This window comes from Ursus arctos, unplaced genomic scaffold (assembly GCF_023065955.2).
Source record: "Ursus arctos isolate Adak ecotype North America unplaced genomic scaffold, UrsArc2.0 scaffold_32, whole genome shotgun sequence".
Lineage (NCBI taxonomy): Eukaryota > Metazoa > Chordata > Mammalia > Carnivora > Ursidae > Ursus > Ursus arctos.
The window spans coordinates 14316318-14342263 of NW_026623008.1; the positions used below are offsets into that span (position 1 = coordinate 14316318).

The window sequence follows — 25946 nt, forward strand, 5'->3', positions numbered from 1 at the left end:
TGTGTGGCCTTGGGCAAGTTACTTCACCTCTCTGGGCTTGTTTTTTGACATGAGGAGGAACACAGCATCTATCTCCCTGTGTGTGGCACAGAGCAAGCGAACATGCCCTTCTTCCAGGCCCTGCGTGCAGTGCCTGGCACGCAGTGACGGCTTGAAAAGGCCAACAAGGTGTAATGGAAAGTTCCCAGGCGACAGAGTCTGACAGGTGTGAGTTTGAATCCATTCTCATCACCTCCTACCGTGTGTCCTTGGGCAAGTGACTCCACCTCTCTGAACTGCAGTGCCCCTACCATGTCGGGATGAAGTCCCTCTTCTCAGGGTGTTCAAAGGACTAAAGGAGATGCACAGGTGTAGGACTGCTAACTCTGTCCTGTTCTCCTGGGGCACCTACCTTCTCAACCCGGGACTGCTTAGCTCTAGACTCCAAGTTAGGGTTCACAGAGCCACCCGGCAGACCTCTTGCTTCCAGATCTACTTGTCCTTGATATGATAAGCCTCTGGTTCTCTGGGTGGTCCAACTTTGTACCCCAGAGGCCAGACCTCTAGTCTGATGCCTCCTGGAAACCCGAAAAGCCCAGCAATTTCCCTTGTGGCTTTGGCATGACCAAGGGCAGGAGGTGATGGCTTGGGTCTCTAGGGCTGGACAGGCGTGGCCAAAGGTTTTGGCAGATAACCAGCCCATGACCACAGTAACTAGAACCGTCTGCTTGGCTGCATCATGGCCAGGAGGGGGAAGGGTGCATTTCCTGATGGAGCTACAGCTTGGACTTGCTGGGGGACAAGGAGACGTAGAGGGAGCCAGCTCTGCTCTGGTCCCAGGGAGCAGAGCCCCAGGGCCATGGCAGGCCCAGCACAGTGCTGAAGGGCTGGGAGGCAGCCGCCTTCCTTCAAGGAGGGGCTGCCCTCATGCCTGTTATCACTGGCCAGGCCCTTCCCATCAGTCCCAGCAGGAATTAGCAAAGGCTGCTAAGTGGCCTCCTGCTTCCTCCAGTGCCCCAGAGGAGGGGGAAGGGCAGGGGGGAGGGGGGAGCAGCACCAGCGGTGCGCACATGGGGTGATTGTCATGGTTACGCTCTGACAAAACAGTTGGCTCTGCTTCCTGCAGGCCACCTCAACAGCCCTGGCCATGTGTGCCTCCATCAAGCCAGCCGCCGGGGCGGCGGGCAGTGGGCTTGGGTGCTGGAGCCCAGCCCTGGGCGCCCCCTCCAGCAACTCCAGGTGCGGGGAGGCAGCTTCTGGGGCTGTGGACAAAGGGAGTATTTGCCCAGACATGTGCTGCTTCTGGGGCAGGTAAGGGCTGGTCCAGCGTGTGGGAGACAGAGGGGCTGGCTGCTGGGCTGTCCTGAGTGTGTGTGCGGAAGGGCGCGCAGGAGGGTGTAGACATGATGAATTCACGTGCCTCTGTGTGCGCTGGCTATGCAAGTGCGTGTGTTTGTGTGCGTCAGGGTGTGTACGATGTGTGTTTGTACTAGGGGAGGGGGTCAGAAAAAGATGGGGTTCAGGATGTTCCAGCACTAGAAGTGAGAGCTGTAACTACCACATGTTGCTGCTGGAATCCTCCTCCCTCCCTCCCTCCCTCTCTCATCCTCTCTCTCTCTCTCATCCTCTCTCTCTCATCCTCTCTCTCCCTCTCGCTCTCCCTCTGGCCCTCCCCCTCTCTCTCCCCACTCCTTCCCTCTCTCTCCCTCTCTCTGGAGCTGTCTAGTTCTCTCTTCTTTTCTATGTGTGATTCTCTCTGCATCTCCTTCTCTCTGTGTCTCTCTTTTCTCTGTCTCTGCCTCCATCCTACCCTCCCCCATCCCAGCCACCTGTTTCCCCCATCTCCAGGTCCCCATAGTCTCTTGTCTGTCCTCCGGAGCCCTGGGGCTGCCAGGAGCTCTGCAGGCTGTCCATCCCTGACTGCCTGGCTCGTGCCTGCTGCCCTCCAGGTGCCCGGCGTGTGACTGTCCCCTTAGCCACCGGCTGAGTGCGGCACATGTCCCCCCCCTCCTGCCAGGTAAGTGGAGCTCCAGGACCAAGAAGGGGTCCTCTGGTGGTGGGAGGTGGGTGGTGGGAGGTGGGCTGCTGCGGGGGACTTGGCCAGAGCGTAGCAGTGGTGTCTGCTAACACGTCAAGCCCTGCTGGAGCCCTGTCATTACATCTCCCGCAGCCCCAACAGTTCCATCTGAGGCAACGCTCCCTCTGCACTGTCGCGCAGCAGCGGCGGCTTGGTGGAGGCTTGGTGGGGTGGAGGCCAGAAGCTTCCCCTCCTCTTCTCCTCCTCCAAGAGCAACAGGCACCTTCCTGTGTCTCTGTTCCGCTCTCTTCTTTCTTTTCTTTCTTCCTTTCTTTCTTTCTTCCTTTCTTTTTCTTTCTTTCTTTCTTTCTTTCTTTCTTTCTTTCTTTCTTTCTTCTCTTTCTTTCTTTCTCTCTCTCTTTCTCGCCTTGTCTTTTTTCTTTTTCTTTCTTTCTACAAGTCTTTAGACAAAGCAGAGCATTCTTTCTCTCCTCTGCTGGCAAGGAGCCTGATCCCTGGGTTCATTTGTCTGAACCCAGGTAGGTGTCTGGGAACTGGGCAGAAGCTCAGAGGGCACTGGATGAACTCCTGCCCTCCTGCCCAGGGTGGAGGGCAGAGAGCATGGAGGCTCCCTTGGTTAGCTGGGCTTGGAGGTTGCTGACCATGTGCGTATGTGGTATATAGGATGTGTGTTGATAAGTGTATGGGGCATGTGTGTGCAGGGGTGTGTCTGTGGAGGGTAGGGAGTGAGCTCCATAAGTTGGTAAGGGGAGGCAGGGCAGTAGTGCATGTATAAGTGTGTTCACGTGTTTAGGGGTACTTGTGTGGGATGCCCTGTGCCTGCAGGGATTTAAGGGTGTGGGGCACATGTGTGTGCTCACGCACATGCACACATGTGCATGGACAGATGATTGTGGATTGAACCTGACGCAGAGGTTGCTGGGCAGGATCCCTGAGGCATCACCCAGCTTTGGTTAGCATCCCCCTCCAGGAAGAGTGCTGTTTTCCATCCAGCCCCACACAGCTGGGGATCCAGGGCCCAAGGTGAAATGGGCACTGTGTTCTGATGGGTGGACTGCAGACCCCACTGTTTTTTGGACGTGAGACAGGCCAAGGTTCCCAGCCTTGGGGGATAGGTAACTAGGGTTCTGTGGCCTTGCAGAAAATAGTGTTAGGATCAACCCCAAATCCAGACCAGACTAATCTCAGTAGAGATTCCAGCCATTGGCCATTGGTTTGCTGGGTGGTGGAATGGACCGTTAGTAAAGCCATCCTGACCCAGAGGGAAGAAGAAACAATTCTGTGCGTGTTAGTGTCTCTCACCATACGCCACTCTGAGTGGGCACCTGCAATGGTCCCCTGGCTTCTCCTTTGCCAACAAATGATGTTGACTATGGTTTTGCAGGGGGCTAGCTCCACAGAGAAAGGAGACAGCCCTGGAGGAGTGGAGAAAGTGGAAGAATCCCACCCAGGGCTCCACGTCAGCCGCTCCTCCAGGACCCTGACCTCAGGGTTCAAGCTGTCCTTTCTGCTGGGTGAGTGCATCCCTTCTAGCACCTCCTGGCTAAGTTCCTCCACCTACATGGCCAGGGTAACCAAAGGCCAAGCCAACCTAGATTTCTCGTGGTCTCACTAGCGTCCCCCATCTGGCAATACCAAGTAGAGGGTCACCATAAACAAAAAAATCAACAGACTTCCCTGCAGGCATTGGGAACAACTCAGTGGGCTCAGTGAGCAAAGTGTGGCTGTAGGTCACCAAGGATGAACTCATCCTGTCATCCCATTTAACCTCCTTTAAAAGAATGTGACCACTGGGCACTCCATCGTGAAAACCCTAGCCAGCACTCTTGGGAGGCAATCACCCAGCAGCATAGCTGACACATGAAGCCTTCTGGGAGAAGGGGTTGGGATCAGGGGTGTTCAGTGTGGGGCCAAGAAGCCTTCCTGGAGAAGGTGGTGTTGGAGTGGGGACTTGGAGGTAGCAATTAGGGGGCTTGTGGATATTTGGATGGACAGAGAGGAGCAAGGGAGGGTTCATATGGACTGGAGGTGTGAGTACAGGTTGGGAGGGGCAGGAGTTCTTTGTTGACAGGCATCAGGTAGGTCAGTGTGAATGAACAGACAAGGTAGGGTGGAAAGAGGGAAAAGATTGACAATCATTCGGGTACTGGATACCTACTTTAGGCCAGGTTCTGTGCTAGGTATTGGGTCCCTGTCCTCAACGAGCTTGCAGTCTCCAACAGGCAGACCAACATTAGTCAACTATTTAAAATAGTGCCAAGGAGAAGAGCACTTGGACTTGAGGTCTCTTGAGCTAGCCAAAAGGAGAATGCAATGGGGTTTCTCTGGACCTGAGGCGCAGGGATGGATCCAGGCCGGAGAGACACACTTGTGAGTCAGCTGCTCGTATACTGGAACAAGGCAGGGGTCAACCACTTTGGGACAGCAGAGGCAGCCTGAGGTGGACCCTCGTGGAATGTTTGCCTCCATGCCCAGTCACTTGCCTCACGGAGGGATGAGTCTGCAAAAGAGACAGAGAAGGGGCTGCCGGAGGGAGGGACCAGTACCTCATGTCTTCCCTGCCCTGTGCTGTCCCCTTGTCAGGGACCTTACCCCTGGTATTTTATTTAATCCCTACATTATAGCTGATGAAACTGAGTCTTGGAGACCTCCAAGAGCTAGGTTTAAGGTCACCTAGCAAACGGCAGAGCCATTGCACCAGAAATGAAGCAAGGGATACTCCTGAGCACATGCTATGTGCCTGGTGCCAGGACAGAAGAGGAATGAGAAGGGCCTCTATGCCATCCCCTTGGAGATGTTAGAACCATCATGGAGGGGGATGATTATAGCAGGATATGGCTAAGGGGGCTCAGGGGAGGGAGCCTTACACCAGATAAAGAGATCAGAAAAGTCTTCAGGGAAGAGGCAGGACTTGAAAAGGCCCAGAGGACAAGGAGATTTAGAAACTGGTAGATGGGACAATGGTCTCTGGGTGGAGGGAAGTTCATAAGCAAGGATATGAATTTGGGGGCCCATGGGGGTCCAGGGAGGAACAAACGTACTGCTTTGCCAGGAACATAGCATTAAGAGAAGAGGAATAATATGGGATCAGGCAGCAGAAGTCGATAGGGGCGTGACCATCAGGGAAGCTGAATTTGACATGAAGGAGTCAGGCTTCAGCCAAAGCTACTGGCAATCCTGAAGCGAGGAAGCACTGGTCAGGTGGGGACTCCAGGAAGACAAACTGACGAACCTGAGGATTTTAATTTCACCTCTTAAATAGTCACTGGGATCTGGGGGGATCACAGTCCTCAGTTTGAAACTCTGTGCCAGAATTTTCACTGTGAATGTCCCTGAGTTCCAGGCGATCCTAGTACAAAGCTCTTCTCCCTCTTCCTATAACCACATTAGGGATCACACTGCTGGGCCCAGGACACAACGTGGTTCCTTCCATGGGTGTCATTCTGGAGACAGTGAAGGACCCAGGGTCAGGACAGGTAGCTGGAGTGGATGCTCCCAGTACAGCCTAGAAAGGAGCCATGGGTGAGAGCGGCTGGAGGGCAGGGGATGGGTTCACCTGGTTGGTCATGTATCTCCCCTGTTCCTTGCTCAGATGCCATACAGGAGTCTCAGTAATCATTATCTGAGACCCCACAGATGTGAGGTTGTAGGTTTAAAAAGAGTCATCTAATAGAAAAGCATTAATGAACTGACCACCTAAAAAGTAGCTCCCACCTGAACATCTCTCCTTGCTCAATGCCAGCATCCATCCCTGCCCGTCACTTAATATCTACATCCATCAGGCTCTCTTTGGGTTTGGGGTGATGTCAGCAGCTGAACATACAATGCCGAAGGATCACAGAATGAAACTGAAATCTTGTGAAGGTTGTAGGATTTAATGAAGCCAACCAAAGGCAACATCGGAGCTCTTCAAATCACACAAAAAGTCACAGATGAATTAGAACCCTGAAGAGGTAGACCAGTCAACAAGAGAAGGAAAAATTGGCAACAATGAGTTCATGATAGGAAACTTGAATCGTTACACTGACAGTGAAACAAGAAATGAAAAAAGAATGTCATATCATGCTAGCATTTAATTTTGCACAAAAAATGTATCTCCCCCCAACCCAATCAATAGTTGATTTGTTCTTTGTTCATTGAAAGGGTTAGCACATGTCTGTAATTATAATCTTATTTTGGCCCAATATAAGATTCTATATTCATAATTTTAGTTTCACTTTTCAAAATAAAATCCCAGTTGGAAACATTTTTTTCACTCACTAGTTCATATGAAATTTTGGCTCCTGTCTTAAGTGGATTCACTCAGAATGGTCTTGTTCTGGACCAATTATTGGGGGAATATGGAGGTCATTCATTCATTTACTCAACATTTAATGAGCACCTGCTGATTGCTGGACACTCTTCTAAGCACTAGGGAAACAATTGTCAACAAAATATACAAAAATCTCTGCCTTCACGGAGCTTAAATTCTAGTGGACCCATTGGCCAAGCGCCCCTCCCCCACCTCTTACTCCCTTCCCAATATTGTGATTTCTGTCCCTGGACCATCATCTTTGCTCAGAGACCCGAACATTCATGGCTCTCCCTGCCAAGTTAGATTAGGTTGTGCTGCAGTAAAAAGCAGCAGCGTTTTCATTCTTGCTCCTGCTGCACAACCAAAGTGGGTCATGTATGTTGTCACATAACACAGTTGCTCTTAGGTCCAGGACAACAGAGGCTCCTCATGGACACGTGTCCCCATGATCACAGTGACAGGGAATAAGACATGGCCAAGTACACAGCAGCTTTGAAAGTTTCCTCCTGGAAGTGGAAACACACCTCACTTCCTCTCAATTCATTGGCTGAAGCAAGACACACAGCCACACCTTCTGGGGACAGCCTGCCAAGTGCCCGGAGGAGAACTGGAAAGGGCTGCCCAACAGTGTGAAGATCACATGTGGGCTTCTTCGAGACAGGGGCATCACAGTCTTTATGAGGATGCAGACATACTTCTTGCTGTGTCCAGAGAGGGCTCTGGCTTCGTCCTTTTTTCATATAATCCCATTGTGAGTTTCCACCCTCGTGGTTTCATCTACATTGCCTCCCAAAGGCCATCTCCAAATACCATCATGGTGGGGACTAGTGCTTCCACATATGAATTTGCAGGGACACGGACTTTCAGCCCGTAGCATAAAGAACACTCTGCTGTAGGAGCTCCAATTCTCCTGCATCCTTCCCCCACTGAGCCTCAGTCCCCAATCCTTAAAATGGGCATAATAATCTTTATTCTGCCCCAAGTCATAGAGCTCCGATTAATTCATAGATGTGAAAGTATATTACAAATCTCTCCATATGAGGCACGGATGTTCATCATTCCCACTTTCATGGCACAGTGGTAGACGGGAAAGGGTAAGTTGGGCAGAGACTAGAACCCCCTCACTACTTTAAATTCCATCATTTTCAACTCTTTGAACCTTGAAGTCTTTTCTAAGAGATTCCTCAAGATTCTGTCGGGAGATGTGACTTGACCAGCTTTGCCCCTCAGCCCATCTTCCCCCACACAGGCCAGAGCTGCCTGCTCACCTTCAAAAGCCAGCCCTCCCTCGTTCACATGGCTTCAGGTGACCGGACCACCTCAGCTGAGTCGTATATACCTGTGCAGATCCGGTCAACCCTGACTCCGGGCCAGGCACCGTGCTTGGCGCTTCACACACGTGGCTTCACCACGTCATGATGATGCTCAAAGCAGGTCTGCTCCTGTGCCCATTTTACAGATCAGAAAACCGAGGTTCGGAGAGATGAAGTGACTTGCCCTTGTTATTCGGAGGTACAAGTCAGAGCCTGGCTTCCAACCTAACTGTTGGGACTCCAGAGCCTGAGCTCTTGACCCTCAGGCTGGCTGATCAGGGGGCCTCTCCCATTGGCCTCCTCTCTCTGCCTTCTTGTCCCCAGCTGGTTGTCTTCTTGTCTCCGTTGCAGATCACCCCACTTTGTAACTTGGACTCTAAGAGAAGCCTTTTGTCTTGCTCCTGAGCGTGGGGGGTATGGTCAGTACGGCTTCTACAACAGCACAGTGATAGATGCAGAGGCACGGGAAGGAGACCGCGAGACTTTTAGCCCCACACCTATCACTGACTAGCTTTGTGACCTTGGGCCAGTTTCTTAACCTCTCTTACGTTCACCCAGATCATCTGCAGAAAAAAAAGAAAGAAAGAATGAATGAAAAAAGAAGTCTATAAGCTCAGGAAGAATCAGTGTGCTAATCCCCATAAACTGCTTAGCGAAGTGCCTGATTCAGTGACAGTTTGTTGTAAGTGCTGGGAGCCTCTAAATCCTATCTCCTTAAGCCTGGTTGGCAGTGGGGACTCGATGCTGGACCCAGCTCCTTCCACTGCCCCGCAGATTCCTTGTTAACCTTCAACTGGCTCTTCAGCAGCTGGAGCCCTCCCGGGAAAAGGGACACTGCAAAACCTCTTCTGAGTTTCTCCTGCGCTCTTACCCCCTGAGACCCATTTGAAGGCCTCTCTTTGTGTCCACGATGCTCTGTTTGCCTCTTAGCGCAGATGATTTCCCAGCGGGAGTTGCCGCAACGAGGCCGACTCTGTAGGAGGATCCATCATTGCTGCTCCAAGTACGGGGAAGGAACGTCAGAGGGTGGGAGCCAGTGTGATGTGGAGCCTGGGGGTTTTGCCCCCGTTGAGGCCAGGGATGGCAGCCTGTGAATAAGGGCAAGCGGGCTCTCGGGTGCCCTGAAGGGGCCTTGGTACCTGGATCTGACTAGGAGTCAGAAGGACACAGTTAACAACCTACGTTCTGGAGCCAAACAGCTAGGGTTCAAATCCTAAATGCACCACCAGCTTGCTGTGTGACCTTGAGATGTCTTTAACCTCCCTGGGCCTTGGTTTCCTCTGCTATAAAGTGAAGATGATCTGCTTCATAAGGTCTTTATGGGGCTGAAATGAGATAATCCCCTGGAGAACTCCAGAAACAGTGACGCCTCTGAAAGTAGCCTAAAAGTCAGATATGTGGCCCCCTTAAAATGGGAACCTTCAGATGAGGAACCCATACAGGGCACCTGGGTGGCTCAGACCAGTGAGCGTCTGACTCTTGATTTCCACTCAGGTCACGATCTCAGGGTTGAGATCGAGCCCCAGGTTGGGCTCTGCACTCAGTGGGGAGTTCGTTGGAGGTTCTTTCTCTCCCTCTGCCCATCCCCCTGCTCATGCTCTCCTTTGTCTCTCAAAAAAGTAAATAAATCTTAAAAAAAAAAAAAAAGATGGGGAACCCATACACATCTGTTCCCTTAGAGCAGCTGGGAGCACTTGATTTCTTCTGGGTGGACCCTGGACTTTCAACTTGAGAGAGAGGACAGTGGATTAATTCTCCAGGCCCATCTCTTTATGTTGTCAGATAAAGATGTCAAGACCGGGTCAGGGTTGGGAGGTGACCCTCACCAGGTCACTGCAATAAGTATGGAGGGGCCTTGTGGTTAACAGCTCAATCTCTGAAGCCAGAGTCCAAATCCTAGCTCCATCACTTATGAGCGTATCACCTTGAGCAAGGGATGCAAACACTCTGAGCCTCAGTTTCTTCATCTGCAAAATGGGGATAACAGACCTGTCTCCTTCGTAGGGTTCTCCCGAGGGTTCTTGGAGCTAATGCATGAAAGGCACTTAGAATAATGCCCAGCAGATATTAATTACTCGACATATGTCAACTGTTATTACGTTTTTTTTTTTTTTAAGATCTCATACATTTATTTATTTTTGCAGGGGGCGGGGGAGAAGGGCAGAAGGAGAGAATCTCAAGCAGATTCCATGTTGAGAACAGAGCCCAATGCAGGGCTCACCACCCTGAGATCATGACCTGATCCGAAATCAAGAGTCAGATGCTTAGCCAACTGAGCCACCCAGGCACCTCTAGCTGTTACTACTTTTAAAGAACTCTTTCAGCCACTCTTCTATGTGCTGGGGAACATAACAAGGAAGAAGACACCTTCGGTCCCTACCCCCTGGGGCAAGGTGGACAAAGACAGACAGTAAGCCAGCCACCCACCCGTCTTTGCGTCCCGCCAGGCGCACTGAGTGGGAGATCCAAACGGTGGGCCCCGGCAGTGTGTGTGACAGCAGGGTCCCAGGCTGGGGCCCATATGGAGTGGTCGGCAGAGCTGGCACTCGGGCCTGGGGACCTTGTCTCTTTGTCCAGTGCCCTGGACAAAGCCCATGCAGCCTGTCTGTGCCATCAGAGGGGACAGCAGGTGCGGGGGAGTAGCCTCGCAGGGTAGCGCAAACCTCCCTGGGACCTCAGAGGAAGTTAAGGCAATGAATCTATGCTTCAGCCAACACCCAGGCCAGGTGCTGTGGGAAAAGGGGCCCCTGGGGTGGCTGGACGGCAAGTCTGGGGGCTACGGGTGTCCATGACCACCATGGGGAAATGCCAAAAACACAGGTGCTCAGATGCGGCTGGAGTTGGTGGAAGAGCAAGACCAGGAAGAAATTCCAGAGAGGAAAGGAAATGAAAGCCTTGCCAACATGCATTTAGGAGGAGGCCCTGGGGTAAGCAAGCCCTCTAGACGCAGTGTCTCACTTGCAATCTTTGCAAGAGCCGGGGGGGGCGGGGCGGTTATACTGCCGCCTGACATGCCCGTTATACAGAGGGCAAAACTGAGTTTCAAAGAAGTTGCTGTGAGAAACAATTGGCAAGAAAGAGGAAAGACAGTTTCCCGAAGCAGCAAGTAGCTTCCTAGCCTGTCATTCTACCACTTCCAAGTGTTTGGGGAAGGCTCAGTACAAGGGTGTCTCTTCAATTTCTAAGGAGCAACCCCCCCCCCCCCACCATGCAAGAGATCAGTTCTAGAAGGCAAAGGACTGTGGGGCGGGGGGCGGGGTTCTGAAACAGCCCTTCCCCGGCACCATCCTCCCGTGAACTCCTCAGCGCCCCGGGGAGGCCTGGACAAGGCTAAAGCCACAGACGACCATTTAGTACGTTTCCTGGGGCCACGGGGCTGCTAGTGGCTCAGCACAGGGGGCTCACCTTGCACGTGCGGCCCTGGAAAGATGGGTGGAAACTGCATTGTGTCAGTGGAGCCCAATTTTCCCAGTGATGGGGTGGCTCGTTTCTGAATGACCCTCAATGGGCAGAGACTGCAACACCAGGGACGTCACGGGGCCCCCAGGAAACAGGCCCGTTTCTGTGCACCTGTCAGCCAGCATCGCCCGCAAGGATTCACACACCTTCTCAATGGTGGACAACAGAGACTCTTTTCGGAAACCCGACAGAACCTCACCAAGGGATTGGAGGACGTGCATTTTATGATGTGGTTATGCCTCTTCCTCCCTCCTGCAGCAGGCCCAGACGCAGCCTCTTAGCTGGAAGCTTCTGCCGCCACCGTGGGCGGCTTGGGCCTCAGCCACCTGCAGGGCTGGCTGACCTGGACATCCGGACTGGCCGGACTCCAGGTCTCTCTCGGCAGTGTGGGCACGCCAAGCACTGAGCAGCCTGGGCATCTTCCGGCCTGATTACCACCCAATTCCCCACCCCAGAAGAAGACTACATCTGTCCCTGGGATGGAATCCTACAGGCTTTGGGCTGAAATCAAGAGATGTCTCGCATTGTTAGCTGCTTTAGATGAACCCCCAGCCAAGGCCTATTCCCACCCCAGATACATTCCATCCTGTTCATTTATTCATTCATTCCCTCGCTCATTCAATCACTGGGCCAATGGAGCACCTGCCAGCATCCATTCAGGCCATCGGTGAGCACTGACTATGGGCCAGACAATGGGGGGGACAGTCCTCGCCTGGAGCGCCAGGAGCTGACAGGACACAAAGGGACAGGACACAAGGCCTCGGGGCAGAGTCCTTGTCCATCGTGCTCGCCTCTGGGGCCCAGGCTCAGCACAATTCTGGTACATGGGAGGCACTCCATCTACATCTGCTGAATGGACAGCACACGGCCAATGAGAGAGTGGGCTTGCCAACGGTGCTAGTGAGGGCAGTCATGATGCCAAGAAGACTTCATGGAGGTGGTGGCATTTGACCTGGGCCTTAAGGGATGGGTGAGCCCTCCTCTGGGGGGCAGGGTTGGGGTGGGGACGGCCTTCCTGGCAGAGCCAGTGGCATCAGAAGAGACGTGGAAGCAGGAAAATCAGGCTTGTTTAGAGGAAGAGCAAGTGGTTTTGACTGGTTGGAGTACAGGGTAGATGGGGCGGGGGTGGGAGGGTTCAGAAGCATGGATGTAGGCCCAAGGTGGGGGCATGGAGAGAAGGAGACCAGAATGTGAGAACCCCAGAATTCTAGAAGCTTAGGACAATCAGCCAGGCCTGAGAACCCATTGACTCTGCCCCTACTTTGAAGGCAGTGTTGGTGCTGCTGTGTGTGGGGGGCAGTCCTTGAAGGACTGGCTCCCAGTGGGGGCATGAAAGCATGGACTTTCTAAACAGCTCAGTGACAGGGAAAAGGATGAGGACCCCCAGCCCAAGGTGAGTGGGCAGGGGTCAAGGCCAGAATTGCATGGTGGGCTCACAGTCTACATCTGGCCCAGGTGTGGCTGAGCCCACTGAGCTGAGGAGCCCTGGGCCTGTGGGCACAGTCTGGGGGCATCTGGCTAGGGGGAAGGGGAGAGGTCTCTAGAATGGCTTTCCAAGTGGGGAAAGGAGGGCCGCCAGGCTGCCTCTGGGACAAAAAGTGAACTGGGGAGGAGAGGCGATAGGGCCCATTTCAGTAGCAAGGCCAGAATCAGAGGGCTTACTGAGGTGGGCTCTTGGGCAGGGATCTTCCCAGCTTCCCAAGGATCTTCCCAGCTGTGCCAACTCGGCACCTGTGCAAGCCCACTCAGCCCAGGAAGGGGCCCTGCAGGGAGGTTCTACGGGAAAAGACACGGAAGAGAAGCCTCCAGCCCCATCAGGACCCACTAGCTTCCTGCCCACTCACTTGCAGGCATTCTGTCCTTTATCCATCCAGCTTCTAAGGAGGTGGGCACTGTCATGGTCCCATTTTACAGATGTGAAAGCTAAGGCACAAAGAGGTTAAATAACTTGCTCCTGGTCTGTTCAGGGCACAGTGAAAAGGTCTGGAACAAAGTGACCATGCAGACCACGGCAGGAGGTGGTGACACTGGACAGAGATGGGGACCTAAGGGGGATGAGGCTTGAATGCCATGCTGAGGGTTTAACCTGTCCCAACAGACAAGCGCAATGTGGAGCCATGACGCTCAGGGTAAAGGGAGGCTGGGGTGTGTGTGTGTGTGTGTGTGTGTGTGTGTGTGTGTGTGTGTACGTGCCTGAGGTAACAGAGTGAACTGGAAAGAACACAGCCTGGAAGTTGAAGGACAAAGTCAGACATGGTAGAGGTGGTCCAGGGCAGAGTAAGGAGGCAGCAGCGGTGGAAATGGAGAGACAAAGAGGACGTCAAGAGAGCGCCTGGGCGGAAATGTTCCAGCGCGGGGAGCAGATTAAGCAGGAGGCAGGGCAGCCACACAGCAAAGCAAGCACGCGGGCTCTGTGGTCCTCCTGCTCGGGTCCAGCTTCCAGCCCCGTTCCCTACTGGCTGTGTGACCTTGGAAAGTCTACCTCACCTCCCTGAGCTTGGTGTTTTCAGCTATAAGACAGGGATTCTGGGAGTACCTACGCCGGAGGGCTGTTGCCAGACTTTACAGATAAAGCCCGTGGAATGACATTTCATTCATTCAAAAACAAATCTTTAGTGAGCATCTACTACAGGCAGGCATTGCTGTCTCGGTAGTGGGTATAGCAGCGAAGGAGCTGAAAACAACCCCCGCGCCCCCGTTGGGGATGACACTCTGGAGAGTTGGGGAGACACGTCAAACCAGAATATACAGTATGCCAGACGGTGACAAGTGCTTCGGAGAAATCCAGGAAAGAGGGCTAGGAAGTGCTGAGAGTTGGTGATTTTTAGAGCGACCTGTGTGACTGAGAGAGCGGTCTTGGAGATGGAGCGTTCAGGGTGGCGTCCGAAGCTGAGCTAGAGCGGGGAGCAAAGGTTTCGGGGGGAGGGGGCAGGGAGTGAGGGATAAAAGAGCAGGGAGTTGGACGCACCACGCTATGGATGCTGAAGTCACCGGGCTGATGGCAGGGCTGGGGAGCAGAGGACAATGGGAACCAGGTGCCAAGTGTTTGCTACAAGAAGGGTGGAACCAGGACCTTGGGAACGGCAAGCAGTGCGGGGGGGCATTGCATCACCAAAGGGCATCAGCCCCGTACCCCCCCACCAAATCACCACCACAGAGAAGGGGTTTTATAGGCAGATTAAAAAAATGGTGATCTTGGAGCAGCAGCTGAGACCAAGGAGGGCACCTGTCCCACCTCCCAACTCTGAGGGGAGACAAGGAGTCAGCAGCCCTTCCTGTCTGGGGCTGCAGGGGAAGCAGGTCCTTGGACAGGGACTCGGAGAGGAGCCCGCTGGCTCCGGCGTGGCTGCAGAGGGCCCAGCGGGAGCCTTGGAAGCTGGGGGTGGCCGGAGGCTGGCGCAGGGACACAGAATCACAGCATCCCCTGTGGACGGACCGTCTGTTAGAAGATGCTGGGACCCTGGTACATTTGGGGCCTTGACATGAACACTGAGATGAGAGCCTGATGAATTTAGCATCAATGTCTTCCCGGAGGAGCTGCCCTGGTGGTCAGAGGACATCTCTCCCTCAGCCGGGTGAATGAGGAACCCAGAAACTGCCAGCCTGGTATTATAATTGCATATTCATTCATTCATTCATTCATTCATTCATTCATTCCACTGTATAAATATTTATTGAGCACCTAATATGTGCCAGGCACTGTACTGGGTACTTTTAAACATTATTCAATGTGATCTTCATGGTGCTGATGAGGTGGGAGCCAGCGGCCCCTCCGTTCGCCCAGTTTTGCAGACGAGGGAGCTGGCATCCAGGGACTAAAGGGCACCCACTTGGGGGAGTGAAGCAGTCAGTGAGGCACCAGGACTCACGGCTAGGTTTGTCCGGCTCCAGAGAGGCCTGCCCGAAGGACAGGGATCGCGGGCAATTTACAGGTTCTAGACCATCAAGAAGAGTCTTGGTTTCCTCAGTCTCCCCGGGAAACCTGGGTGTTTCCTAAGCCCTGGCTCGATAACCAAATTGGGATTATTGGAGGGAGGACACCCAGCATTATTGGCTCTGGTTTCTACCTCTCACAGGGTTGGCCCTGGGCTGCTTCAGGGGAAAGCCCTACACAAGCACCCCCTGTACCCCTCTGTCCTTCTGCGCCCCCCCAAACTCATGTGCAAGACCGAATATATCTCTCTTTGGGCCTCACTGTCCTCATCTGCAAAACAGTAATGCACCTTATACGGCGGTTGTGAGGATTCAGTGAAATAATACAGCGTCTAGCACATTCGAAGTTCAAGAGATTCCAGCCGCTGTTACCACTCCTCCTCCACGCTCCTTCTTCGCTGCCAGATAGGTTGCAAGCTCCTTGAGGACAGAGCGGCCTCTTGTCTTCATACCCCTAGGTGTGAATTCAGGGCTTGGAATACAGTAAGTGCTTATCAGTGCTGCATGAATTGATGAAAAATACGCATTGTTTAGGCCCCAAAGAATTTCAAGTTGACTCTTCCCAAGAAGAGAAGGTACTGATATTGTTAAAAGGTCGATTCTGAGTGAGTCTGCCCCTGTGTTATCGACAACATTCATCCAAGCCCCACTTCCCAGACGAGCCCACACCCTGCCCCACTTTCTGGGCCAAGACCCCTCCCCTACTTCCTGGGCAAGGTGCCCATAGGGTAGGCCCCAGGGACGGTGTGGGAAGATGCCCCTGGCCAAACTCCATCCCACAATGGATGAAGATAAAGGCCAAGTTGGCCACACATCTGGGTGTTGGTTCCCTGAAGCTGGGCTCCTCAGTCAGCAGACTGCCAGGAGTGACCCAGGCTGAGGAGGAGGGGGAAGGAGGGAGGGTGGTTGGCCGTGGAGGTGGCTCAGGAAATGAACTCCGCCATCTTGTTCTGCCCCCCTTGGGCTTTGCTCGGCCACCAGGACAGAGAACACTCCTGGGAGGAGGCGGCTGGGAATACAGCAGCCCCCTCCTGGATCCTTATCTGCTTCCTGCTGTCAGTCAGCCCAACCAGATAAGGCCGGGCTGCTGCTAGCCGTCTGGGCCGGAGCCACAAGGGAGAACACGATTAAAGACCCGGCTGCCTGGCAGGACGTGTGGGAGCGCGGGAGGATCCCAGCAGGGACACGAGGAGGACTGGAGGGGATGAGGTCCCTTCTTTGAGAAAAGGCAGGGTAATAAGCATGCATGGAACAGCCTTGCAAATCAAAGCAGCAGCTACCAGCCGGAGTAAGGTTCCATAGGGAGGAAAACCCAGAGGGAACCTGACCTCAGATTTGCATTCCCCACCCTTTGACTTCGCTTCCCATGCCCACCACACCCTTCAAGCACAGTGAGGACCTGGGGTGGGGGGGTCTCGGGAGCCCAGTAGACCAGGGACACATCCCTGCCCTGGGAAGGGCTCGGTCCTTCACTCGGCAGTGACGACAGTCGTCCGTTCCTGTATTCGTTTAACCAGCACTGAGGATACAGCAGGGAGCACAGAGACCCGGCCCAGCCCTCCAGGAGCACACCCTGTACATGGGATGATAGCAACAAAAGAACTTCACACGACGAACTGCATCTGAGGGAGAGAGCTGGCCCTGCGGGAGGCAGATGAACAGAGAACGCTGGGTCCTGGGGGGTGTGGCTTCCCCACGGGGTGACCCTTGGTTGACACCAAAGGACGAGACGGAGGTTACTAGTTTAAAAGTGGGTCATAGGGTGAGCCTTTCAGGGGTGAATGGCAGGACCAAGGTGGGAGATCCCAGGACATGTTTGAGGAATGGACTGGAAGCTGGGAGAGCCACAAGGGCTGTGTGAGGATGCGGTGACTGACCCGCTGGAGAAGCCAGCAGGCCAGACTACACAGGCCCTCGGCCGTCCTAAAGGTTTTGGTCTCTGCCCCGGGAGCTGGGTGGCGGGAGCTGGAGAGCTCTCCAACTGGTGCGTCGCTAGGGAGGCCTGGCCACTGAGGAGAGAATGGATTGGGGGGAGCAGTAGATTCAAGAGGCCAACTGGGAATCTTGGTCCACATGGATACGGTGGTGGCTGGGACGAGGATGCCGGTGGCGGAGAATGGGTGGGTGCCAGGCGTTTGCAGAGATAAATCACAAGCTTTAGCCATTGGACTGCTATGGGGGCTGCAGGGTGAAAAAGAGGCGCCAGGATGACTCCCAGCCTTTTGACCTGCACACCTAGAGGAAACAGGTGGCTCCTTTCACTTGAGTATCTTTTGGGGGTACTCCTCGCCGCCCTCACAACCAGTGCTGACGGCGGTGGGTAGATTCCTTCTAGATGCCCTCTGCAATCAGAGAAGGAGGGATGGGGTGCACTATCTCCTCTCCCTCATCCTGCCTAGGGAGCAGAGATGAAGGGACTGACAAAGGGACGCCTGTGTCCCTGGGCTCCCATCCTGAGTTCGGGAGGCCCTGTCCTTTGGGGAGAATTCCAGGTTGGCCGTGAACCTCCTTGGGCTCTAACCCTGACTCTGCTCCCTCCCACTGAGTGAACCCAGGCAGGCCACATGTCTTTAGGGCTCAGTTTCTCTGCTGTGAAATGGAAAGTAAGGGAATTCCTACTTCTCTCAGGGATGGTTGAGAGTGAACAGGAGTCACTCCCTGGGAAGAGCGTGGGGAGAACTGGGAGAACAGCATGCTGGCTGCCTGTGGGGGCAGAAGTGGAGGCCGGGGCAGGGAAGGGATGGGGGCACCTCTCCCCACTTTCCGCCCTTCCTGTGTCTTGCAGGTCCTGAAGGCTGAGTAGCCAGCGGGATGCCTGGTCTGCTGAACCAGATCACAGGGGCTGCCCTGCCCCTCACCGCCTCCGATGTCACCTCCTTCGTCAGTGGGTACGCCCTGGGGCTGACTGCCTCTCTCACCTACGGCAACCTGGAAGCCCAGCCCTTCCAAGGTGAGGACCCCTGTTGCGGCTTCCCCAGGGCCCACCTCCATCGTGTGTAATCCTCACCTTGACATGTACTAGCCGATCCACACAGGGCAAGGCATGTACATTTTCCGAGCCTCAGTTTGCTCATCTGTGAAATAGGCACGGCAGTTCCTCCTCTCAGGCCTCCAAGCCAGTAGCTCATCGGGTCAGGATTTGGGCTCAGCCCCAGCCGGCTGTCCCGCCACTATCTCCATCCCACAAGGCATTCCCACCTGCGTCAAATGGCCGGTCCCCCCACTTTCTCAGGGAGCCTCCCAGTAGGAGAGGCATCAACACTCCACAGAGAACCAGGAGCTCCCACGCTTGCCTCTGTGACCTTGGGGAAGCCACTGTCCTCCTGCAGATCGGGACGCTCCTCTGCCCGTCGGGACGCCGGGGTTTGCAGGAGGAGCCAATGAGGTAATGCGCAAGCAAGGACAGTGTGGCATGAAAAGCAGTGTGAGACGATGAATCATCAGTGCGGGGCAGGCGAGAGCGTGCGGGACGCTGGCCGGCAGAAGTCTGTAAATCAATCGCCTCTCTTCCCACTTCAGGAAGGGGGGCACAGGAAGGCTGGCCAGGAGGGGCTGTGTAAAGTCTTACTGTGGCTAGGATTCCTCCTCATCCACAGTGAGGGGGGCCTCCTAACCCCCAGACTTCATGTCTTGGGGTACCACCCTCTGTCCCAACCATCTCGGTTCCCAAAGAAACCTGCAGGGAAACTGACTTTTCCTCAGAAAACTTCTGGGCCGAGAAGACCACCCTGGTGGTCTGTTCAGGAAAATCTCCAGGGGGCGACTTAAAATGGAACTTGCTAGGGGCCCAGGAGACTAAAGGACTGGCTATCATGGGGACGGTCCTTAGGCTTTCCACGTTCAGGGAGAGCCAGTCTCCTCATTTTGTAGATAAGGAGGCTGCGGCTCAGAAGGACGGGAGCCAGGGTCTATGGGGGGCTCACCATGGGCCAGGCATTGGGCTGCCCCAGGGTTCATGGGCGCATCAAATGAGATCCTACCTCCATCCCTCAAGAGTGGCCCCCAAGCCATCGGCATCACTCAGGAGCTGAGTGGAAATGCAGAATCTCAGAATTTGTCCCGAAACTACTGAATCAGAATCTGCATTTTAACAAGACCCACCCCTCACCCAGGTGACGCATGTGCTCTTAGAGTCTGAGAAGCACAAAGGTATAAAAACACAGGGCACACGGCTAAATCATGGTGGCTACTTTTTCCAGTTTTGCGACAAGCCCATGAGTTTGGCTCTATCGGCCCCATTTTACAGATGGGGCTGTGAGGCTTCAAGAAGCCCGGTGTCTTATTCACGGTCACCAGGCTAGGAGGGGTGGCAGGGACTGGATTAGAGCCTTCGTCTATCTCCTCCGATGCCCCAGCTCCTTGGCACATAGAACAAGTCACATAAAAACCTGGATTTCCACGTTGTCTTGAAAACTTAGAAGCCCTGGCCACGTGGGTCTCACATGCCAGCGAAGTAAGGCTAGCTGGGACACAGGAGCAGCTGTGCCTTTGCCCCACTGCTCCCACAATGCCTCTGGTGCCCTTACCTGACCAGCCCCAGAGCCACGAGGTCCCCACTGGAGCCCCCCAGCGTCCTCTAAGTGGCAGTGAGTACCGTCCATCGATCTGGCAAAAGACTTGGCTTCCCTCCCAGGGGTGGGGTGTGCAGGGTGCGGCTGGGGCACCCCGTGATGCTGGGCCCTTCCCCTGCAGGCCTCTTCGTGTACCCACTGGATGAATATACCACAGTGATCGGCTTTGAGGCGGTCATTGCCGACCGCGTCGTGACAGTACAGATCAAGGACAAAGCCAAGATGGAGAGCACCCACTTTGAGGGCACCCGCATCCGAGCCACCACTGTCACAGGTGAGGAGGACAGAAGGGCTGTGGCAGGGCCCGGGCCCGTCTGGGGTCTCGAGCAGACTGGAAGGACAGCAGTGGGGTAGGGTAGAGAGAGCACTACACCAGGAGTCAGGAATCCTGTGTGACCTCAGGCCAATCATTCAACCTCTCTGAACCTCGTTCCTGCTCTCCCCTCAAAATCGTGGTGAAGATCAGAGGCAACAACCCCATGAGCTGTTGCCTCTACCTCTCTCGATAGCATGTCCGTTGAGCTCAGAGGCTGTGGAATGAATCACACTAGGGCTTGACTCCCCATCCTGTTGCTTGCCAGTGGTATGAGCTTAAATAAAAAATTAAACTTCATCCGTAAAATGGAACAAATAATTGTATGCACCCAAAGCTCAACAGAGACGTGGTTGCAGAGATGACAGTCTCTGATACAGAGGAAGGACTTGAATCATGGCTACTGGGCCTGCTCTTGAGTCTACTGAGGCACAGAGAGGGTGAGTGACTGGCCCAAGTTCACACAGCAGGTTAGTGACAGTAGGGGTTTGAATTCAGACCAAGTATCATGTGACGTAAGAGATTCTTACCATTGGGTCTGCGATCGAATGCGGTTTGTTTACCCGGTCATCAAGACATTCGAGAATCCTTTAATGAGCACCCAGCATGTGTAAGATACCAAGTTGCTTTCAAGTTGTTACAGCTGCTCACAGGCTGGAAGAAGAGCTAGGACACGCTTCTTCGGGGTAACCGCAACAGGAGGTGGGAGGAGGGAGTGGCTCTGGCAGAAGAGGTCTGGATAATGTCAGAGGAGGGAGAGAGGGGCCGAGGGGGCATCAGGGAGGCTTTCATGGAGCACTTGGTGGCTGGGTGATGCTGGCTAAGCAGGGGTGAGGAAATGGGCCTGTCAGACAACAGGAGAGAAATGAACAAAAACGCTTGCCGCAAAGCTGGGAGGGTGCTTGAATGCGATTCTTTCAGGGGGAGCAGAGTCTGGGAAGGAACGGGGATGTGACTTCTGCCCGGGTTTTGCGGGTCCCAGCCTCCCACTCCCAGCAGGGTGCAATGGAAAGTAGAGATCTCTGTGGGTTCAGACCCCAGTTCAACGAGTCAGTTATTCGCTGAATGACTTGGGCAAGTTGCACCCTCACGCTAAGCCTCAGTTTTCCCATCAGCAAAAGGGGCTTACAAACCTACCACCCTTACAGGGAACTAGAGGTAACACATGCATAGCTGCTGACTCCAGGCCTGTCGCTTAGGGAACACTCTGCAAGAGGGGATTTCTGTCACCCCTCCTTCCTGCACACCAGGGAAGCTGGCTTTGGATGAGGATTTGGAGCGGATCCTGTTCGTGGTCAACCTGGGGACCATCGCCCCCATGGAGAACGTCACTGTCTTTGTCAGCACCTCCTCGGAGCTCCCGACGCTGCCCAGCGGGGCTGTGCGGGTCCTGCTGCCTGCCGTCTGCGCCCCGACCGTGCCCCAGTGCTGCACCAAGAGCATCGGCCCCTCCACCCAGCAGACCCAAGGGTAAGGAGCCCCAGCCCGGACCAGGGGTAGAGCCTTGGGGGGCCGCAGGGAGTCCATCGGAGGAAGGCAGGGGAGTGAGGGGTGGGAGAGGTAGGGAGAAGAAGGCGGGGCTCAGTGCTAAAGCGGCCACCATCCAAATAATTGCTCCCCTCCGCTCCCATTCAGAGCACTCAGAATCTCCCTGAAATGCCCCCTGTCGCTATGGGCCAGAAGCTCTGGTATTTGGATAGCTTGGGATTAGAATGTCCAGGCTTTATTTTATACTGCACACAGGAGGTGTTTTCTGAGCACCTACTAGATGCTAGGCACGGAGCTGAGTATTAGGAATACAGAGGGCACCACGCCAAGGTGGCTCCTCCCTGTTTGGAGCTTGGTGGGAGAGATCATGATCCAATAAGAACACTACTGATGTGTAGGTAATTGTTTCTGGGCTTGCATGCATAATTAATGACGTGAGAAGAGCCATGAAGGAGAAGTTCATTGGGCTGACAGTATAAAAGAGGGACCCACCCTGCGGGCCCAGGGGCCAGGCCAGGCTGCTCTGGGAGTGGGAGCTGGGCAAGGACGGGGAGGTGTTCACAGAGAGGAACGTTCCCACAGATAAGAACAGCAGTGGCAAAGGCCCTGAGGTAGCAAGGACAGGACTCCAGAAAGAAACCAAAGCAGGGCGACAGGAGACAAGGCTGTAGACACAAGGGACACCGTGTGGCCCTGGCCAACTTCAGATCTCTCCCAAAGCAACAAAAAGCCACTACAAGGTGTTTCAGCAAGGTGGGGCAGGGAACACTGCAAGCCCAAGGCAGGACAGTTTCTCTCTGCTGCCCTCGAGGGGTAGGCAGAAAGAGAAGGTGGGTCCCAGCCTGAAGCCCCTGCTGCTGAAATTGGGTCTCCTCCCTTTTCCCCACCTGAGGACTGAGGAGGGCGAGCATTTCCCATTAAGGGAGAGAGGAGGCCCTTCTTACTCGTTGCGTTCACATGTCTTTTGAGGTCTTATATTTTATCATTCATGGGTGAATTTTTAAAATCTATTCCAGAGTGTCTTTGCACCATTTTGACATTAAAATAACACTCACAATTAATGTCCAGTTAAACTACTTAACTCCCGCAACCCCAAGCCCTGTCTCAAACCTTTGAGCCAAGCTGAAATCCAGGACAGTGCACCTTGTATATCCAGGAGTTTCATACACACCTTGGTAGGGTTCCGGGGACAGCCGGGAACACAGAAGACAGTGTCAGCAAACTTCTGGTTGCTACCGCTAAAATGCTGGCCTCAGGCCGAGCTGGGGGGAGGGTTATTGCAGCTTCCCATGTGGAGTCAGTCTGGAGGGCACTCCTCGGTAATTACCTGAACAGTAATTAAACACCTACTGTGTACCAGGCATGGTTCTGGGTGCTGGGAATACAGCAGTAAACTAGACAGACAAGGTCCCTGCCCTCGTGGGGCTGGCATTCTGATGGGGGTGGGGGACATGGGGACAGACAGTAAAGAGATAAGCCCATAACATGTAATACCTTGGGTGAGTTCTATAAAACTAAATGCTTCATAGCATAGAGGCTAGAGGGGGATAGATAGATAAATAGGTTGCTATTTTAGCAGGAATAGATGGTTTAGGCAACATTTGAAGCCTGATCTGAAGAAAGGGAGGGTGGAAATACACTGGAGGAAGAACATTCTGGGCAGAGGGCAGAGCAAGTGGTAAGTGCAAAGGCCCTGAGGCAGCAGCGGACATGGTGTGCTGGAGGAGAAGCAGGAAGGCTAATATGGCTGTAGCAGCATGGGAGCAGGAAAGAGAGAGGTCAGAGGGATGATGGAGAGTCCGATGATAGGATCTTGAAGCCTAGGGTGAGGACTCCTGTTGGCACAGCAGAGAAGCTGGCAGCACAAGCCAGTGTCAGACCAGGAACATCAGACGCACGTGGTGTATTGTCAGATTTGCTTTCTAGGCTGGAAAGTTTCCACCAGAGTCTTCCTCTTTCCTCCTCCTCCCTAGCACTTGGTGTTACCTAATATTCTTATTTTTTCTTGTGTCGCTCTGTCTGAGCCACTTTGAGGTTCATGGGGATTTGTTGCCGGCTTCTCTCGGGAGCACCTGTTTCACTCTGCCTGCTGGAAGGGGCAAGAATAAACATCTCAGGGCCTCCCAGACCTCTAGTTCCTGGACCCACCAAGGTCTTGAATGTTCCCAGCTCTGGTAGGCCCTGCCTCTTGAACACAGAAGGCTCGGTGGTGCCGATGTCAGCAGGTGCAAAGACAGCACCTACATGCCTTTGACCCAGTAGCCCCAGACATAGTCTTTCCTAAGTCCAAAAAAGGGACGCAGACGAGGATCTTCATGGCCTCGTCATCTGTTGACACAGGGAGGCTGGAAGAAATAAGTACATGATAAGAGATGCCCCCAAGTAATCTCGTGTCCCCGCAAAGGCTGGTTTGCAGACAGCCACATAGACCCACATAGACCGAGCTCAGAAACACAGCAGCGAGCGAACAAAGGAAGTGATTGAATGTGATTCAGGACACAATGCGCTGCCTTCCATTGAACACACACAACCACATGCCACCGCACCCTCCCACCTCCCCCCACCACCACCGGGACTTCACAAGGAGCCCTGTGTGTCAAGTATTAAGCACGGAGAGCAAAGAGCTTAGAGGGTGTGGCCTTGGGGGTGGGGGATGGAGCGGGATCAGAGACAGAGTGGGGATGACCCAGAAAGAGAGCCCAGAAACTTGAGCCTTCAGCAGGTGACACTTCACTGAGCTCTGGCTCAAGGCGCCTCATTATTATCCCCATTTCATGGATGAGAAACTGAGGCTTGGAGATGTGACTTGTGCAGGGGGTCCCAGCTCGTAGAGAAGGGCAGGGAGCCAAGAAGCAGGGTGATGTGGTGTTAACCTCTTCACTGTGTAGTAGGACTGACCTGGCAAGGACGCGCTTTCTGCCAAGTCCTAGCCGTGGGAACTTAGGCTAGCCGCTTCATCTGGTGGAGCCTCTATTTTCCCATGTGGGAAATGGGGAGATGGGGGCCCTGATGCCTCTTCTAGGGACACTGGTGAGAACGCTGTGTGCTGCTGCTGGGGGGCACCAGGCCTGGCGCCCGGCCCATCCACTGTAGGAAGCTGCACCTTATGCCTGAGTCCGGGCTCTCCCAGGAGGCAGGTCGTGGGGCTAAGGGTGTAAAGTGGGAGGAAGCTAATCAGCCCCCTTGAGAGCTGAGCTGCAGGGGTTCCCGGGCTGCCTGGGCTCACCATCGTCTTCTGCCTTTCCACTGGCCCCCTGCCTCCTCTCCTCCTCGTCTTGACCCCCTTCCCAGCAAAGACAAGCATTGCTTTGGCACCCGCTCTCTGGACTCCTGGAGCAAGCTATGCCTGGCGTCTCTCCTCGACACCAACGTGTCCAACCCCATGGAGTACGAGTTCAACTTCCAGCTGGAGATTCGTGGGCCGTGCCTGCTCGCAGGTGAGACACAGCTGCCCAGATCCGGACTGGGGCTGGGAAGGAGACCTGATGCCCCAAAGTGGGGAGGGCTTTGGGCCAAAAGCTGCCAGGGATAGAGAGGAGGGAGAGGGTAGGGAAGCGGTCCTGCCCAGATGGAAGACAATCTGAAGTTCATGGAGCCTCATGGACCCCCGCTTCCTGAACCCCTACAACTGGCCCAAAGATGAGCCCCTCCCAAGGACAGGCTTCAAGGCTGTCCCCATGTCCACCTCAATGGCTCCCGTGGGGTGATGTCCAAAGGGCCATGGATGTCCTTGGTCCTCTCCTAGAGGCCACGGCCGCAGAGGTGCTTCCTGGTTCTTACTTTGCATGGTCGAATCACCTGCGGAGCTTTCAAATCCTGCCGCCCAGACTCCACCCAGAGCTACTGATGACAGTGGTCTGGGGTGTGTCCCAGGCATTGGAATATGTCAGAGCTCCCGGGTGATTCTAAAGTGCAGCCGGAGTTGGGGACCATTGTTCTGATGGCTCCCCTCCCCCAACCCACTCAAGATTTTAAAGGGATACAAGGACACGGTTTCTTGCCACTCAGTGTTCTCCCAGAGCAGCATGACGTTCCAACATGAAAAGCACTTAGAGAGCGCCCGGAGATCGAACTTTGAGCTCTTTCTTTCTTTATGCGCCCTGAGAGGAAGCCACCCTTTGACCCCAGTGGATCCTGAGGTCGGGGCAGGAAAGGCCATCGACACCATCTGTCTAAGCCCCCATTTTTCAGATGGGGGAATAGAGGAGGCCTGTCCGTGGTTACACAGCAGGTCAGGAGCCCCTCATCTCTGACCTGTGTCTCCGTGTCCCCCTCTGAGTCCTGTTTCTTCCGAGACTGCCGAGCCTACTCCGCCTCTCTGCGCCCCACAGGGGTGGAGAGTCCCACCCACGAGATCCGAGCCGACGCCGCCCCGAGTGCACGGTCAGCCAAGAGCATCATCATCACCTTGGCCAACAGGCACACCTTCGACCGGTCCGTGGAGATCCTCATCCACCCCAGCGGTACTGTGCGCCAGGCGGGGCCCCTGGGGAGCCTGTGGGAGGGAAGAGATGCTGATCCCGTGGGGCCAGGCACGCGGCCCCTGGTCCAGTGGCCA

General features: G+C 54.4%; 1 protein-coding gene across 1 annotated transcript in view; it reads left to right on the forward strand.

The window, feature by feature from the left end:
• The first annotated feature begins 17827 nt into the window (after positions 1-17827).
• VWA5B1 (von Willebrand factor A domain containing 5B1) overlaps positions 17828-25946 on the forward strand; it is a 39304-nt gene continuing 31185 nt past the window's right edge. Inside the window, exons 1-5 of the mRNA XM_026517170.3 lie at positions 17828-17966; positions 19709-19861; positions 21100-21370; positions 24680-24825; positions 25720-25851. Of these exons, the coding sequence (XP_026372955.2) occupies positions 17828-17966; positions 19709-19861; positions 21100-21370; positions 24680-24825; positions 25720-25851 (841 nt within the window). The remainder of the gene's footprint in view (positions 17967-19708; positions 19862-21099; positions 21371-24679; positions 24826-25719; positions 25852-25946) is intronic.